The sequence below is a fragment of the Pelophylax lessonae genome (genome assembly GCF_965119305.1).
Source record: "Pelophylax lessonae genome assembly, chromosome: 2".
NCBI lineage: Eukaryota > Metazoa > Chordata > Amphibia > Anura > Ranidae > Pelophylax > Pelophylax lessonae.
The window spans coordinates 430,911,713-430,925,370 of NC_138769.1; the positions used below are offsets into that span (position 1 = coordinate 430,911,713).

At 41.1% G+C, this 13,658-nt stretch overlaps 1 protein-coding gene across 3 annotated transcripts in view; it reads left to right on the forward strand.

Annotated features, from left to right (window-relative positions):
• ARHGAP6 (Rho GTPase activating protein 6) overlaps positions 1–13,658 on the forward strand; it is a 788,712-nt gene that overhangs the window by 715,771 nt on the left and 59,283 nt on the right. For all 3 annotated transcript variants that reach the window (XM_082245536.1, XM_082245537.1, XM_082245538.1), the window contains exons 5-6: positions 7,444–7,639; positions 8,092–8,147. In XM_082245536.1, the coding sequence (XP_082101662.1) occupies positions 7,444–7,639; positions 8,092–8,147 (252 nt within the window). The remainder of the gene's footprint in view (positions 1–7,443; positions 7,640–8,091; positions 8,148–13,658) is intronic.

Genomic DNA, 13,658 nt, shown 5'->3' on the forward strand with positions numbered 1-13,658 from the left:
AAGTTCACAACAGTACAAATATACGCCTAACAAAGATATAATAGCAAACAAAGTGCTGACAGTAGATACAGAGAGGAGGCAAAATTGGCATATATGTCAACCTGGATGTAGAAGGAGAAACATAAGCATCTACAAGAGGGTCAATGCTGTCGTATGTGGGGAGTGTGCCATTTGGCCAAACAAAGAGAAAAGGAAACCCCCTCAAGACGTTCTGTCTGTCACAGCTATGTGGCAGAACCCCCCCGGCGGAGTCGGCTAGCCGGACAGACACAACAGAGATCCAAAAGAACTAAATACAATGGCTTCTACATCACAGCGTACATTTACAGGAAAACAGTGGTAAAAGGCCGCCGTAAAAAGAAAAGGGGGGGGGGAACAGAACAGAAAGGCAGATGGGGGGAGGGGATGAGAAAAGACAGAGGGGGACCTGGAGAGGACATGGACCCTAGGGAGAAGGTTTCCAGCATGGAGACTCATCACTCAGTATCAATCAGAGGCTCCACCCAGAGAAATCACAGACTACGCGTCTGGGATTTCGTCTGAGTAGAACATCCACCCCGTCCAAGTGTCCTTGAAGCGTTCTTGTCTACCCTGCGAGGTCAGAACCCGGCGTTCCGCCTCCATCACTAAGTTAACCTCCCTAATGCACCTTATTTAACATCATGCGCCCTGCAAAACTACAACACTGCTCCAGGTTGGTGCACAATTATATAGCCCCAGAAAGTACAGGTATAAAAAAGAAATATCTTTATGATGCAAGTAATGTATGGGCAACCTCCCTATGGCAGAGAAAAACACTGGGATACATAACCATAAGTCCAATAAACCAGTCTTTATCAGGTTTGCCAGTGGTTGACTCCAGTAAGCTTCCTTTCACAGGATGCAGCTCCTCCAGAGAGACAGAACAAATCCCTGCGCCAAGAAAAACACACACACACTTAGAAGAGGGTGCCGGCTAAGTGCAGCATTAAAACATTTATTGTATGATAAAAATCAATTGGCAACTCACATGAAGTAAGTTTGTGAAGACATGTAGAGAACCCTGTAGAAGAGGCATCCAGTCCAGGGATTGTGCAGCACTGCTGCTGGACGTTTAGTGGTAGCTATGTCTACCTGGCCTGCAACAGTGTTGCACAATCCCTGGACTGGATGCCTCTTCTACAGGGTTCCCTGCATGTCCAGATTTCTGATGCTCTACATGTCTTCACAAACTTACATCATGTGAGTTGCCAATTAGTTTTTATCATACAGTCAATGTTTTAATGCTGCACTTAGATGGTGCCCCCTGCTGTGTGAGTTTTTATGCCCAGAAAGTACAGGTGCCAGTTTAGCTCACTAATTGAATTGATGACTGCAGTCCACTAAAAATCTACTTTTAAATCCTTTAAAAAAACAAAAACAAAATACAAATATGCAGTAACAAAAGCACAAACATGCAGTAACAGAGGAGAGACTGTATAGCGCTTAGTTATAGCATGCCATCATACAAACAGTCATCTATTACAGTCACAATGTGCAGCTGAATATAATGTGCAGCTGAATATAATTGATGCCTAATCATCTCAAGTAGTTAACAATCAACAATATAAGATCCAAACCCAATATACATGAATTCTGGCTGTTTGCATTTCTGTTTTTTTTTGTTCTGTTGGTAAGTATGTCCTTAATTGTATTATTGGAATAGTAGATTTAGATCAAGATATTTTGGTTTTAGATAAACATAGTCAATAACTATTGAAAATGATAGATAGATAGATAGATAGATAGATAGATAGATAGATAGATAGATAGATAGATAGATAGATAGATAGATAGATAGATAGATAGATAGATAGATAGATAGATAGATAGATAGCCCCAAAATGTTTTTTTCATTCAAAAACTACATTATCCATTAAAGTAAAACTAAAGCCCAAACTTTTTTTTTTTTAATTTTGGATAGAGTATGGGAGGGCTATAACTCTTTTCAGTTTTTGGGGATTTTTTGCCATGTGTGTCCCATTGGGGAGATTTTACTTCACTTTCTGCCCCATAGCCAAAACAGCAAGTGAGTGTGAGAGGAAATCCTGGGAATGAGGGAGTGCCTGATTGACACCAGGCACCCGGAAGTACCAGAATTCGTGTCCCCATTGGAAGGTTTTCCTTCCTGTTCCTGTTCTGACAACAACCCAAAATTTGTGAATATATTTTACTTTCACTCTTGGTGTTAACACTCAGCAGGACAAATAGAGATGGTGAATCTCCCTTGTGGAGCACAGACAGAAATGAAAACCTGACAGTTAATCCCTCTATTCAAAGCTGAAAACACACATTTTGCCTTTAGTTATACTTTATTGACACAGTCAACATGAGTTTTTTTTATTTTTTTGTTGGTCATCATCTGCATCTTAGATTCTTGGACTTCTCTTTTTCCTTGCAAACAAACCACAAAGTCACAGAGTTCCAGATCAAATAAATAGAGAACTTGGCCAAGAAACAGTTACTTGTGATTAACTTTTCTTGCTGTGGGAAATAGTGAATATTTTGGAACATAAAAATGAATTGCGAATATTATCTTTCTTAATCAAGGCAGATGACTTGCATGAAGTACAACGCCCTCCTTTTTACCACAGAGCTTTGTCTGAAAGGACATAAACTTGTTTTTACAAAATAAAAAAAATGAATATATATTATCCTGGCTGTCAGTAGTGCCTAAAGCACAGAACATCAAAGGATTGACTGAGAAGAGTTTGATAAAAGTTGGCTAAATTCCTGTACTCCTCACTCTACTTGGGTCTAGGGGTCATAAAGGTACCTCAAGATTTTGGATGTCCATCATTGTATTCCTGCATTTTCTAAAGGTTACTGTGTAGTTCAGCGACCATAACACAATTCTTAAGGAACTCTGAGCTACAGTATATGTTCTGTTGGCCAGTTTCCTGGTTGGTCCTACTTCACTCTGAGCTGCGGGCATGGGTAATGGGCAGTAGTCCCTTAATCCATGTCAGTAAATGGTTGTAGTATACAAACAAGCATGCTTTTGTGCAACTTTGCAACAGTTTTTTACCAAGTGATTGTTCTGTTGTGTATAGCTAGATTATGCAGCTCCACAGGCATACCTTTTTTTCACTTCCACACATTTCTTTCTTAGCTCACCCAGGGGTTGATTCACTAAAATGGAATGTGCAAAGATGGTTCAGCTGTGCATGGTAGCCAATCAGCTTCTTACTTCAGCTTGTTCAGTTAAGCGTTGACAAAAAAATGTGGAGCTGATTGGTTTCTATGCAGAGCTGCACTAGATTTTGCACTCTCCAGTTTTAGTGGAGACCCCAATCAACCCCAGAGTTCTATAGACTCCCCAGTCACAGGGTGACTGAGCCTATGATGCCACATGCTCCTTCATATCCAGAAATATCGGCTATTTCCTTCTACTCCCTTTGCTAGACAAAGTAGCAGGGAAGTTAAGAAAATTTAATTTTGTTGGAACTGAAGCAAACCTATTACTTTGCCCTTAATAGAAAAAGTACTGGTTTATTTATTTATTTATTACAGGTACTTAACAGGGGGGGGGCGTAAGGATAATGGGACTTTATATGAGGTAGGTTGCTATTGCAAATATCCAAATGAAAATAAAGATAAAATAGTTTCAAAATATTAGTTTATTTCTTGCTGCACGATAAAAGAATAGATCATGCAGCAATAATCAATAAATAGAATAAATAGAATCTCGCATATTCACAGTACAGATACAGACAATTCAGGTATGGACATACAAAAGGTAGTAAAGGAAATGTCTTGCTAGGCATATACACATAAATAGATATATAATAGCAGATACAAATATCATACAGCGGCATATATATATCAAATACATAGCAAGAATACTAAAAACAAAAAAAACTATCAGCGCAAACCTGATCTGTGATGTACAAACACTGTATACAAAATAAATCACTGTGCGTGAAATAAATAGTGCATAAATTAGTACAAAAAATCAGAATCATCAATGTGCATAAAGAAATACCCGGCAGCATACACCAATCGTGTTCACACCTCACAATAAATCATATAAATACAAAAACGTGATGCGCCAGAAGTGCACTAAATATTCCTATAGTGATGATATTGGATAAAAAGTCCATATAAATAATCCACTGTGATCGTGCTCAACTCCAATAAATTGTCTGTAAATGTCCAAGTGTCCAAATCAAAATTCCAATCCCGTGAGAAATATACCCCAGTAATGAAATCCCTCCACCTGAAAGATTGGCCTCTCACCTCAGTAGGGACCCAAACGGGCCAGCATAAGCCTGTATGAGGGTATAGGACTCCTAGAATGACTCTCCAGCCTCTCACCTCCGGAGGTGCCGGGACATGTAGTAAGATAATAAAGGCAAATCTAGTGCTCTCTGTTTGTAAACTGTTTCAGGCTTTATTAAGTAAAATAAAGGCAACTCACATGTTCAAGGCACTCAGCCGTGCCTGCTAGTATAGCGAGTGTTAGCGTTATCCACCTGGGAGAAGATTGGCGTCGGCCACGCAAGCTCCGCCCACCCTATACGCGTTACGTCAGAGCGTAGGGCTCCGTTGACTTCCTCGGTAGGGGTAGCAGGCACGGCTGAGTGCCTTGAACACTGCGGAGAGCACTAGATTTGCCTTTATTATCTTACTACATGTCCCGGGACCTCCGGAGGTGAGAGGCTGGAGAGTCATTCTAGGAGTCCTATACCCTCATACAGGCTTATGCTGGCCCATTTGGGTCCCTACTGAGGTGAGAGGTCAATCTTTCAGGTGGAGGGATTTCACTATTGGTGTATACTTCTCACGGGATTGGAATTTTGATTTGGACACTTGGACATTTACACACAATTTATTGGAGTTGAGCACGATCACAGTGGATTATTTATATGGACTTTTTATCCAATATCATCACTATAGGAATATTTAGTGCACTTCTGGAGCATCACGTTTTTGTATTTACATAGCAAGAATACATCCAGTGGCTCATGGGCTCTTTCATACATATTGCGTAATCCATGTCCTGATAAATCTTCATATTTCATATTTTATAACTCTACGCGTTTCGTGGAGTTATCATCCACTCTTCAGGAGCTTAGTACAAATTTTCTGTAAATAAGAGCTAGTTTAGGCTAAAAAAATCATATATGGATAAAGGAAACACACCGATAAGTTCCCTCAAAAGTTTTCAAAAAGTAGCAGGGAAGTTAAGAAAATGTAATTTTGTTGGAACTGAAGCGAACCTATTACTTTGCCCTTAATAGGAAAAGTACTGGTTTATGTATTTATTTATTACAGGTACTTAAAAAGCACCAACAATTTACGCAATGCTTTACAATTTATGCAATGCTTTACATATATATTGTACATTCATATCAGTCCATGCCCCCAAGGAGCTTACAAGTTAAGGTCCATAACTCACATATGGACACATACTAGGACCAATTCCGTCAGGAAACAATTAACCTACCAGCATGTCTTTGGGGTGTGAGAGGAAACCAGAGTACCCGAAGGAGTAAATGGAGTTCTACTTTAAGGTCTCAAAAATATTAACAGGCTAGTTTGTTTTTTCTGCCCTGTGCAAGTGTGGATCTTTCATTGGTCAAGGTGGTATGGGATAGCCTGTAACTAGGCTTGCTATCCAGGTATTCTTTGATATACAGTATATGTCCCAGTTTTGGGCCCCAGTAGATTAGCAAAATAGCACCCTTTACAGAGACACTGCACAGGTGTGCAATTTAAACTTCTGCATTTTTTAACATTAAATACATGTGGGCTTTTTTAAGTAACTGTTAAGTGGTCTACTGCTAGAACCTTTGCTGGATATGAATTGATAGAGCTCAAATACTTTTCTGCAGTACCTTATATGAGAACATTAAGGCATTTACTATTTTTTGTTCCTATAGGTGCTTACGTGTTAATGTGGTTCAGTCCTCCTAAGTCACATGTCCTGAAAAGAAACGAGTGTTGGTTGAAGCTAGTAAACACACCAATCATACATTTAATTCATTTTCAAATCATGGGGCGGAAATTGGACAACAGGAGAAGGCTCTGTAAAACAAATATCATACAGATAGCGCCCTGTGGAGTTTGAAACTTCATGTTTAACCACTAACCCGCCATGCTTTCCCACAATGTCAAAACTTAAAATTTTACTAAACCCAGGACTCTGCATTCACTATATCTGGTCTCCTACAGTACACAGAACATGGAAATGCATCTATTTTAGTAAATATAAACTGTTACATACCATTTCTCATCTGCAGTATATAGTAGTCTTCTGACTTCTATCAGTGTCCAGTCAAACGCTAATTAAAGCTTTTAGGAGGAGTTTTCATTCTTTTTTGACTGTCCTATGAGGCTGCATGACTCTCGACCCTCTGTCTGGACAGTTCTAATTGGCCCTGCGCTGATCACATGCACCCTCCCAAGAAAAATAAACAAAAAAAAAACTAAACTTTCTATCAAGACACATCAAACTGAGCATGTGCAGAATGCCCCAAGGCTCTGTACTATCAAGAGATGGATTGGGGACTGTGGATAAAGGGGATGATCAGAAAAGACAGGATCAAACAGCCTTTTTACACACAGTCAACAGTGAGGATAACAAGAATGCTTTACTGCATATACGGGCTGATTTTGCTGTTGTGGGTTTAGTTACACTTTAAACTACCAACAGAAAAAAAGATCTTTGGGCAGTCATGAATTTTTGCATCAGGGAACACACATATTCTAGCTGGTGGTGGAGGGAGTCAAGAGCATCTAAACATCAACTTATCTTGAAGTAAAAACTGTAGTGATAGAGAAAATCCACCCCAGAGATGACCACTTTTTTTCTTGAGCGTTCATGACCAGGTTTTGTTGTGAACTGTCAGAAAGTGCCTACAGACATATAAGGCCCCTTTCACACAGGCTGTTCAATCTGGTCCACCTGTCAGTTTTTCAGGCGGACCTGATTGGATGCTTCATGCACCTCTATCGAGCAGCGGATGTCAGCGGAGACATCTCTGCTGACACCCGCTGCTATCTGATCCTGTCTGTGAAAACCTGGACGGATGGAAACCCTATTTTCCATCCATCTGGAGGATTGGATCGGATAGGATTGGATGAAAACGGACAGGCGGTCCATTTTCATCCGATCTCTCATAGAGGAGAGCGGGGCTCTGACAGCTTCATCTCTGCACACAGAGCAGAGACGGACCTGTCATCCGCCTGCTCAGCGGGGATCGGTGGATCGAATCCCCCTGAGCAAAACGGAGTCAGTCGGGCGCACCGCCCGTGTGAAAGGACCCTAATTGTTCAGATGAGTGTACATTCTCTTTTGTCAACAGACACCTTAACTAGAACCAATCCAACAAAATGTAAACATATAATTAACAAAGCAGTAAATTGGGTGTGTATACATTAAATGTCCTAAAAACTAAAAGCATTGTTTCTGCCTTGCAGGGTGCAATGTCTGTGGACTCAATTACAGATCTTGATGACAATCAGTCTCGACTATTAGAGGCTTTACAGTTGTCTTTACCAGCCGAGGCTCAAAATAAGAAAGAAAAAGAAAGGGATAAAAAGCTCAGTCTGAACCCGATCTACCGGCAAGTTCCCAGGCTTGTGGACAGCTGCTGTCAACATTTGGAAAAGAATGGTAAATTTCAAACTGATGTTTCCAGGGGTTACATGACATTGTGATGCAGCTCTAGACTTGATTAAAAATTATCTTAAAATATGTTACCCCAACTATTCATATGCCTGAAATGTATCTGTTTGTATCATGTACTTGTGTTAAAAAGTATCTTGTTCTGTGTGCATTGCTTTCTTTGTGTGAAATACCTGGTAAACCTGCCAGTCCCTCTTTTTTCCTATTTCACACTAACCACGTTAGGTCTAGTTAATCAAATGCATGCTTGTGCAACACACGCATTCATGTTCATGTTTTGATTGTCTAAAGACTATTTTTATAGTAAGACTGGGCCTTTTATTCAACCATCATCTTATGTCTGTCCATTGGGGTATAGAATATAAGTACTCTGAGGTGTGTACCGTATGGGTATTATTCACTGTGCAAGAATGAAAACACTGATATTCTATTTTTTTTAGGTCTACAAACAGTGGGAATATTTCGAGTTGGAAGTTCGAAAAAGAGAGTACGACAGGTAACCTTATCAAACATAAAGTTCTTGTGTCCATTAAAGTGATTGTAAAGTCAAGAAAAAAATCCAACATGTTATACTTACCTCCCCTGTGCAGTGATTTTGTACAGAAAAGCCTGGACCCCCCTCTTCTTGGGTCCCTCTTTGGCTCTCCTGGCCCCTCCCTCCTGTTGAGTGCCCCCACAGCAACCAGCTTGCTATAAGGGCACCCAAGCCGAGTCACAGCTCCATGTATCCATTCAGCCTTGCCCCCTCTCTCTCCTTATTCGCTGCCTGAGTTTGATTGACAAGAGCGGGAGCCCATGGTGCCACTACTATGTCTTAGCCAATGTGGAGGGGAGTCACAGACAGCTGAGACAGTCGTGAACATTGCTGGATGGAGGGGGGGGGGGTTCAGGTATGTATCTGGGGGCTGAGGGGGGCTGCAGCACACAGAAGGCTTTTTATCTTAATGCATAGAGTGCATCAAGATAAAAAACCTTATGACTTTACAGCCCTTTTATTTTCATTTAAGTGTTACAATGATTAAAAAAAGCATTTGGTGTTACATTTAGAGAATAAAGTGTGATTTACTTTTGATGTATGTGACCATTATTTTATAGCCCCACTGAACTTTTAGTTTAAACCAGCTAAGTACATCCCAGGTGTATCAAACCAAAAGGTGTGCAAAAACAGAATTAAAATGTATCTCTCTGCAGAGGTCCAACACACCTCACCCTCTCTATAGCTCTGCATTCTACAAAATGCATGCTCCCTGATGATTAAAAAGAGCTCTAACTTGAACTCAGCAGGGGGTGAGTGGGAACTCTGCGGAGAGAACACTGCTTCTTATTCAAGTGTTTTATTGAAAGAAAGAAAAGGTTTCAGTACAAAGGTACAAGTAATAGTGTGAGAGGTACATAGGTAGAGTAAGTACAACATAGCAAAAGCTAAAGCATGGAAAAAACCATGCAGGGTCAAAAAAAAAAAGGTTACATAGCCAACAGCAAGGGAGGATAATACTCCATAAATCTACAAAAAGGTAGGCTAAATATCTAGGTGTAAGCAACATTTTAACGGTCAGTGTAAAAAAATGGGGGGGGGGGGGATTAGTAGGTGTGCATTTACATAGCACTCCTCCGAACCATGCCCATGTAATAACAGAGGCAGCTGTTTGCCACCCCAATGGGGGACAATACCAAGGAGCAAAAGAGTACTTCTGGCTCTAAATGGGCATGGGGCGTGCTAAGGGGAATGCCAAGCTAGAAGCTCAAGCCAGGGCAGGGAGGCTGTTGGGCTAGAATAGGTAGGATAGAGACAAGAAAGAAGTAGGAAGGACAGGGGACAGACGCGTAATGAGAGTAGAAAGGTGCTAAAAGAAGGGTAAGGGGAGAGGCTGGGGAGGGGTCGGGAGAGGGGTAAGGGGAGGGGAAAGGAAAGGTAAGGGCAGACGAGGGGAGGACAGGAGAGTTATGTCAGACTCAAGGGTGGGGTAAAGAAATTTAGCCGAAGATGAGAGCACACTGCTTCATGCAGAGAACAAGAGTGCTTCACCACAGCAGGGGACAGAATAGAAATTCTAAATAAACTGTAAGGGTCCATTCACACTAGCGCGACTTGTCAGGCGACTTGGTCGCCTGACAAGTCGCGGTGGGTTGCTCGCCATTGAATAGTACAGGACCCGTTCTAATAGGAGCGACACAAGTCGCTCCGACTTAGAAAAAGGGTCCTGTACTACTTTGGGGCGACCTGGAGGCGACTTGCATTGACTTCAATTATATGAAGTCCCTGCAAGTCGCGCAAGGTGCACCGCGACTTCACAGGTCGCCCCAGCAAGTCGTGTCGCGCCAGTCTAAATGGGCGCTTAGACTTTGGCTACCTTTTGTTTTTATGCACCTAGAATGTATTTAACGACTTTCAACTGAAAGTTCATTTGTGCTTTAGGCTTTGTGACCTCTGATTGATTACATTTTTTTAAATGAATATGGGAATTTTAAATGTTTGTTATACATAGACATTGAAATTGCATGTCCCTATGGATCTAATTAGTAATTGTTTTATTAGTTCAGTAGATTATCACCCATGTTAACAATTCTTCTTTTCAACCTTTGACATCATCTTGTTTTCCCAAGTCTGCCATTAGCTGTATTGCTGATCTTGTGAAACATTCTGCAGAAGAAATGTGAATTTATTCAAAGATTAAAAATGTGATTTTGGCAGTTTACAAGGGTCCAGATAAAGTTACCATGGATTTTGCAAGTCTAATAGCCATGGGACAGGAGGATGCATAAGTAATATTGACTATAAATTAATCAATACAAGAAAAAACACACACAAATTAAACTTTTGGCATAAAAATGGCTACGGCACTTTATTGGTTTAATATTAAATTAAATCTTTATTCAAACAACATCCATATTTAAATCTCAACCAAAATATAAATATAAAAATATATATATCTCTATCTTGCTTAGTCACAGAACTCAAGCGAAATCTAATTCAGATTTATCCAACACCAAAAGTCCCCCCTTGCACCAAGGGTGGCTACACCACACAAAATGCCTGGGACAAGGTGGGAGGGAGGGGAGCTCGCCAGGTAGCCTCCAGTCAAATGTGAGAGACCCCCTCAGCGGACCCCCTTTATATAGGGGGAGCGAAGGTTCTGGAGAAACACGTGGAATTCAACCTTCCTGCCACAATACACGTGAGGCGAAGGCTGAGCTCTTAAATGGGCCATGACCCGCAATTTACCTCACAAAAATTCCTCACATCTTTTTTTATTTTATTTTAACTGTAGCATCACGAGTCCCATGTTCAAGGGCACTAATTCTTGTGCCCTCTTTCCATTCTTTTCAGGTCAATCGGTGAGCATGTTTTTCTGCTATAAACATAATAATAATATGACGTAAAAAAGTTGCGCTGGTTTTACCATTATGGCCACATGCAATTGTGTGCTGGTAAGAGAGATGAAAAGGGAGTGGAACCCACTGTACCCACTGCAACAAACTCATGCTAATATGAGTGCTACACTACTAATATCACAAATATTGGATGTTCTCTGCAGGCCATGTGGGAATTGACGTAGTCCAAAACATTGGACATACAAATACTAGAGTACAGTAGAGCATGTAGTGCCTTAAATGCATAAGGGGCAGTGGTAATGTATTCTGATTCCAGTCAGGTTGCAGTGAACACAATCTATGCTGGGTGGAACAAGCACAATATGTGTGTGACCTTAAAGTGGAAGAAAACCCAACTATAACTATTTGTATACCTCCTATCTGTCTTATCTAACCTGCATTAAAAATATTTGTGTACGTAAACATTTTCAATCCATTATAGTCCGAATATCTGATCCTGCAGCTCCCTGTAAGGGAGTTCTTGACAACAGCCACCCGTAGTCTCCTATGGATCAGCCGTTTTTAGAGCACCCTCCTCTCCCCTGCAACAGCTGCTCAATGAAACAAGGGAGCCGGAGATTCAGGATCCAATGACTAAGCCGGAGCCCATTAAAAATTGGTTAGGCAGGATAGATAGGAGAAGGGGGAGAGGGGACATTTTTTAGTTTCGTTTTAGTTAAGGTTTTCTTCCACTTTAACACAGACTTTTTCAACCTTTTAAACATGACGGAAGCATTGGAATACGTTTCCAGGCTCAGAAAACCCTATATCTACAACTAACAATACATTAGTGCGATGGTCTTTGTAAGGGGCAATTCTTCTCAAATGTAGGGAGCTGTTTTCCCAGATAGCTTAAAAGAGAATTGTTGTCAGTGCTTAATCCTTCAAGAAGTTGTTCATTGCTTAAGGAACCCTTAGAAACATCTGGAGAAGCCCTGAGGTTTCACTGAACCCTCAATTGAAAAAGGTTGCCTTACCCAAATAACCCAAGATACTCTAATACATGTAAAAATACTTAATTATAAAAAAAAATATCTATATATATATATATATATATATATACATGCAATGGCCACTTTATTAGGTACACTTGGTTGGTAACACAAATTGCTAATCAGGCAATCAAATGGCAGCAACTCAATGCATTTAGACATCTAGACGTGGTGAAGATGACTTGCTGAAGTTCAAACTGAGCATCAGAATGGGGAAGAAAGAGAATTGAAGTGACTGAGCGTTGCGTGGTTGTTGGTGCCAGACGGGCTGGTCTGAGTATTTATATTATAAAACTGCTCATCTACTGTGATTTTCACTCAAAACCATCTCTAGGGTTTACAGAGAATGGTATGAAAAAGAGAAAATATCCAGTGAGCTGTAGTTGCGTGGATGAAAATGCCTTGTTGATGTCAGAGAAGAATGGGTAGACTGGTTCGAGATGATAGAAAGGTAACGGTAACTCAAATAACCACTCGTAATAACCAAGTTATCCCGAATGCCATCTCTGAACGCACACCAGATCAGTGCCACCCCTGTCAGCTAAGAACAGGAAACCTAGGCTACAATTCACTAAAATTGGACAATAGAAGATTCGAAGAAGGTTGGCTGGTCTGATGAGTCTCGATATCAGCTGCAACATTTAGATGGTCAGAATTTGGCGTAAACAACATGAAAGCATGCATCTATCCTGACTTGTATCAACAGTTAAGGCTGGTGGTGTAATGGTGTGGGAATATTTTCTTGTCACACTTTTTGATCATCGTTTCAACACTACATCCTACCTGAGTATTGTTGCTGACCATGTCCATCCCTTTAAGACAACATTGTACCCATCTTCTGATGGCTCCATCCAGCAGGAAAATGCACCATGCCACGAAGCTCAAATCATCTCACCCCTGGTTTCTTGAACATGACAATGAGGTCACTGTACTCCAATGGCTTCCATATTTACCAGATCTCAATCCAATAGAGCGGGTTTGGAATGTGGTGGAATGGGAGATTCGCATCATGGATGTACAGCCGACAAATCTGCAGCAACTTCGTGATGCTGTAATGTCAATATGGAGCAAAATCTCTGAGGAATGTTTCCAACACCTCGCTGAATCTATGCCACGTAGAAGTAAGACAGTTCTGAAAGCAAAAGGGGGTCCAACCTGGTACTAGCAAGGTGTACCCAATAAAGTGGCTGGTGAGCGTATAAATATATATATATATATTGTTGCAGGTCAAGCCTGTGCCACTAGTTAAAATGGCGGCACACTAATGATGCCGCAGGTGTGTGCAGGACGTATGTTAGAGACAGAGTTAAAGATCACTGGCGGCACCCTCCCGAGGGGGTCAGTGTGTGAATTGAGCTGTTAGGTGCACATCGCACTGTACTGTCCAGGTCAGGACAGACAAAGGCCCAAGCTTGTGAGGATGTAGCATTGGGGAGCTGCAGGAGAAACAGTCGAGCTGACAAAGATTTAGCATTTTGTGCACAAGAACTGGGACTGTGTGTTTGACGGTCTGGAGGAACAAGGCATGAGGCCTGAGCAGTGAAACTGCAAGGAGAGCTACGGGGCTCGATTCTATGTTTTGTTGCATTAATGGTAAGAACCCCCTGCATGGGAAACTAATGCCTCGTACACACGCAACGATT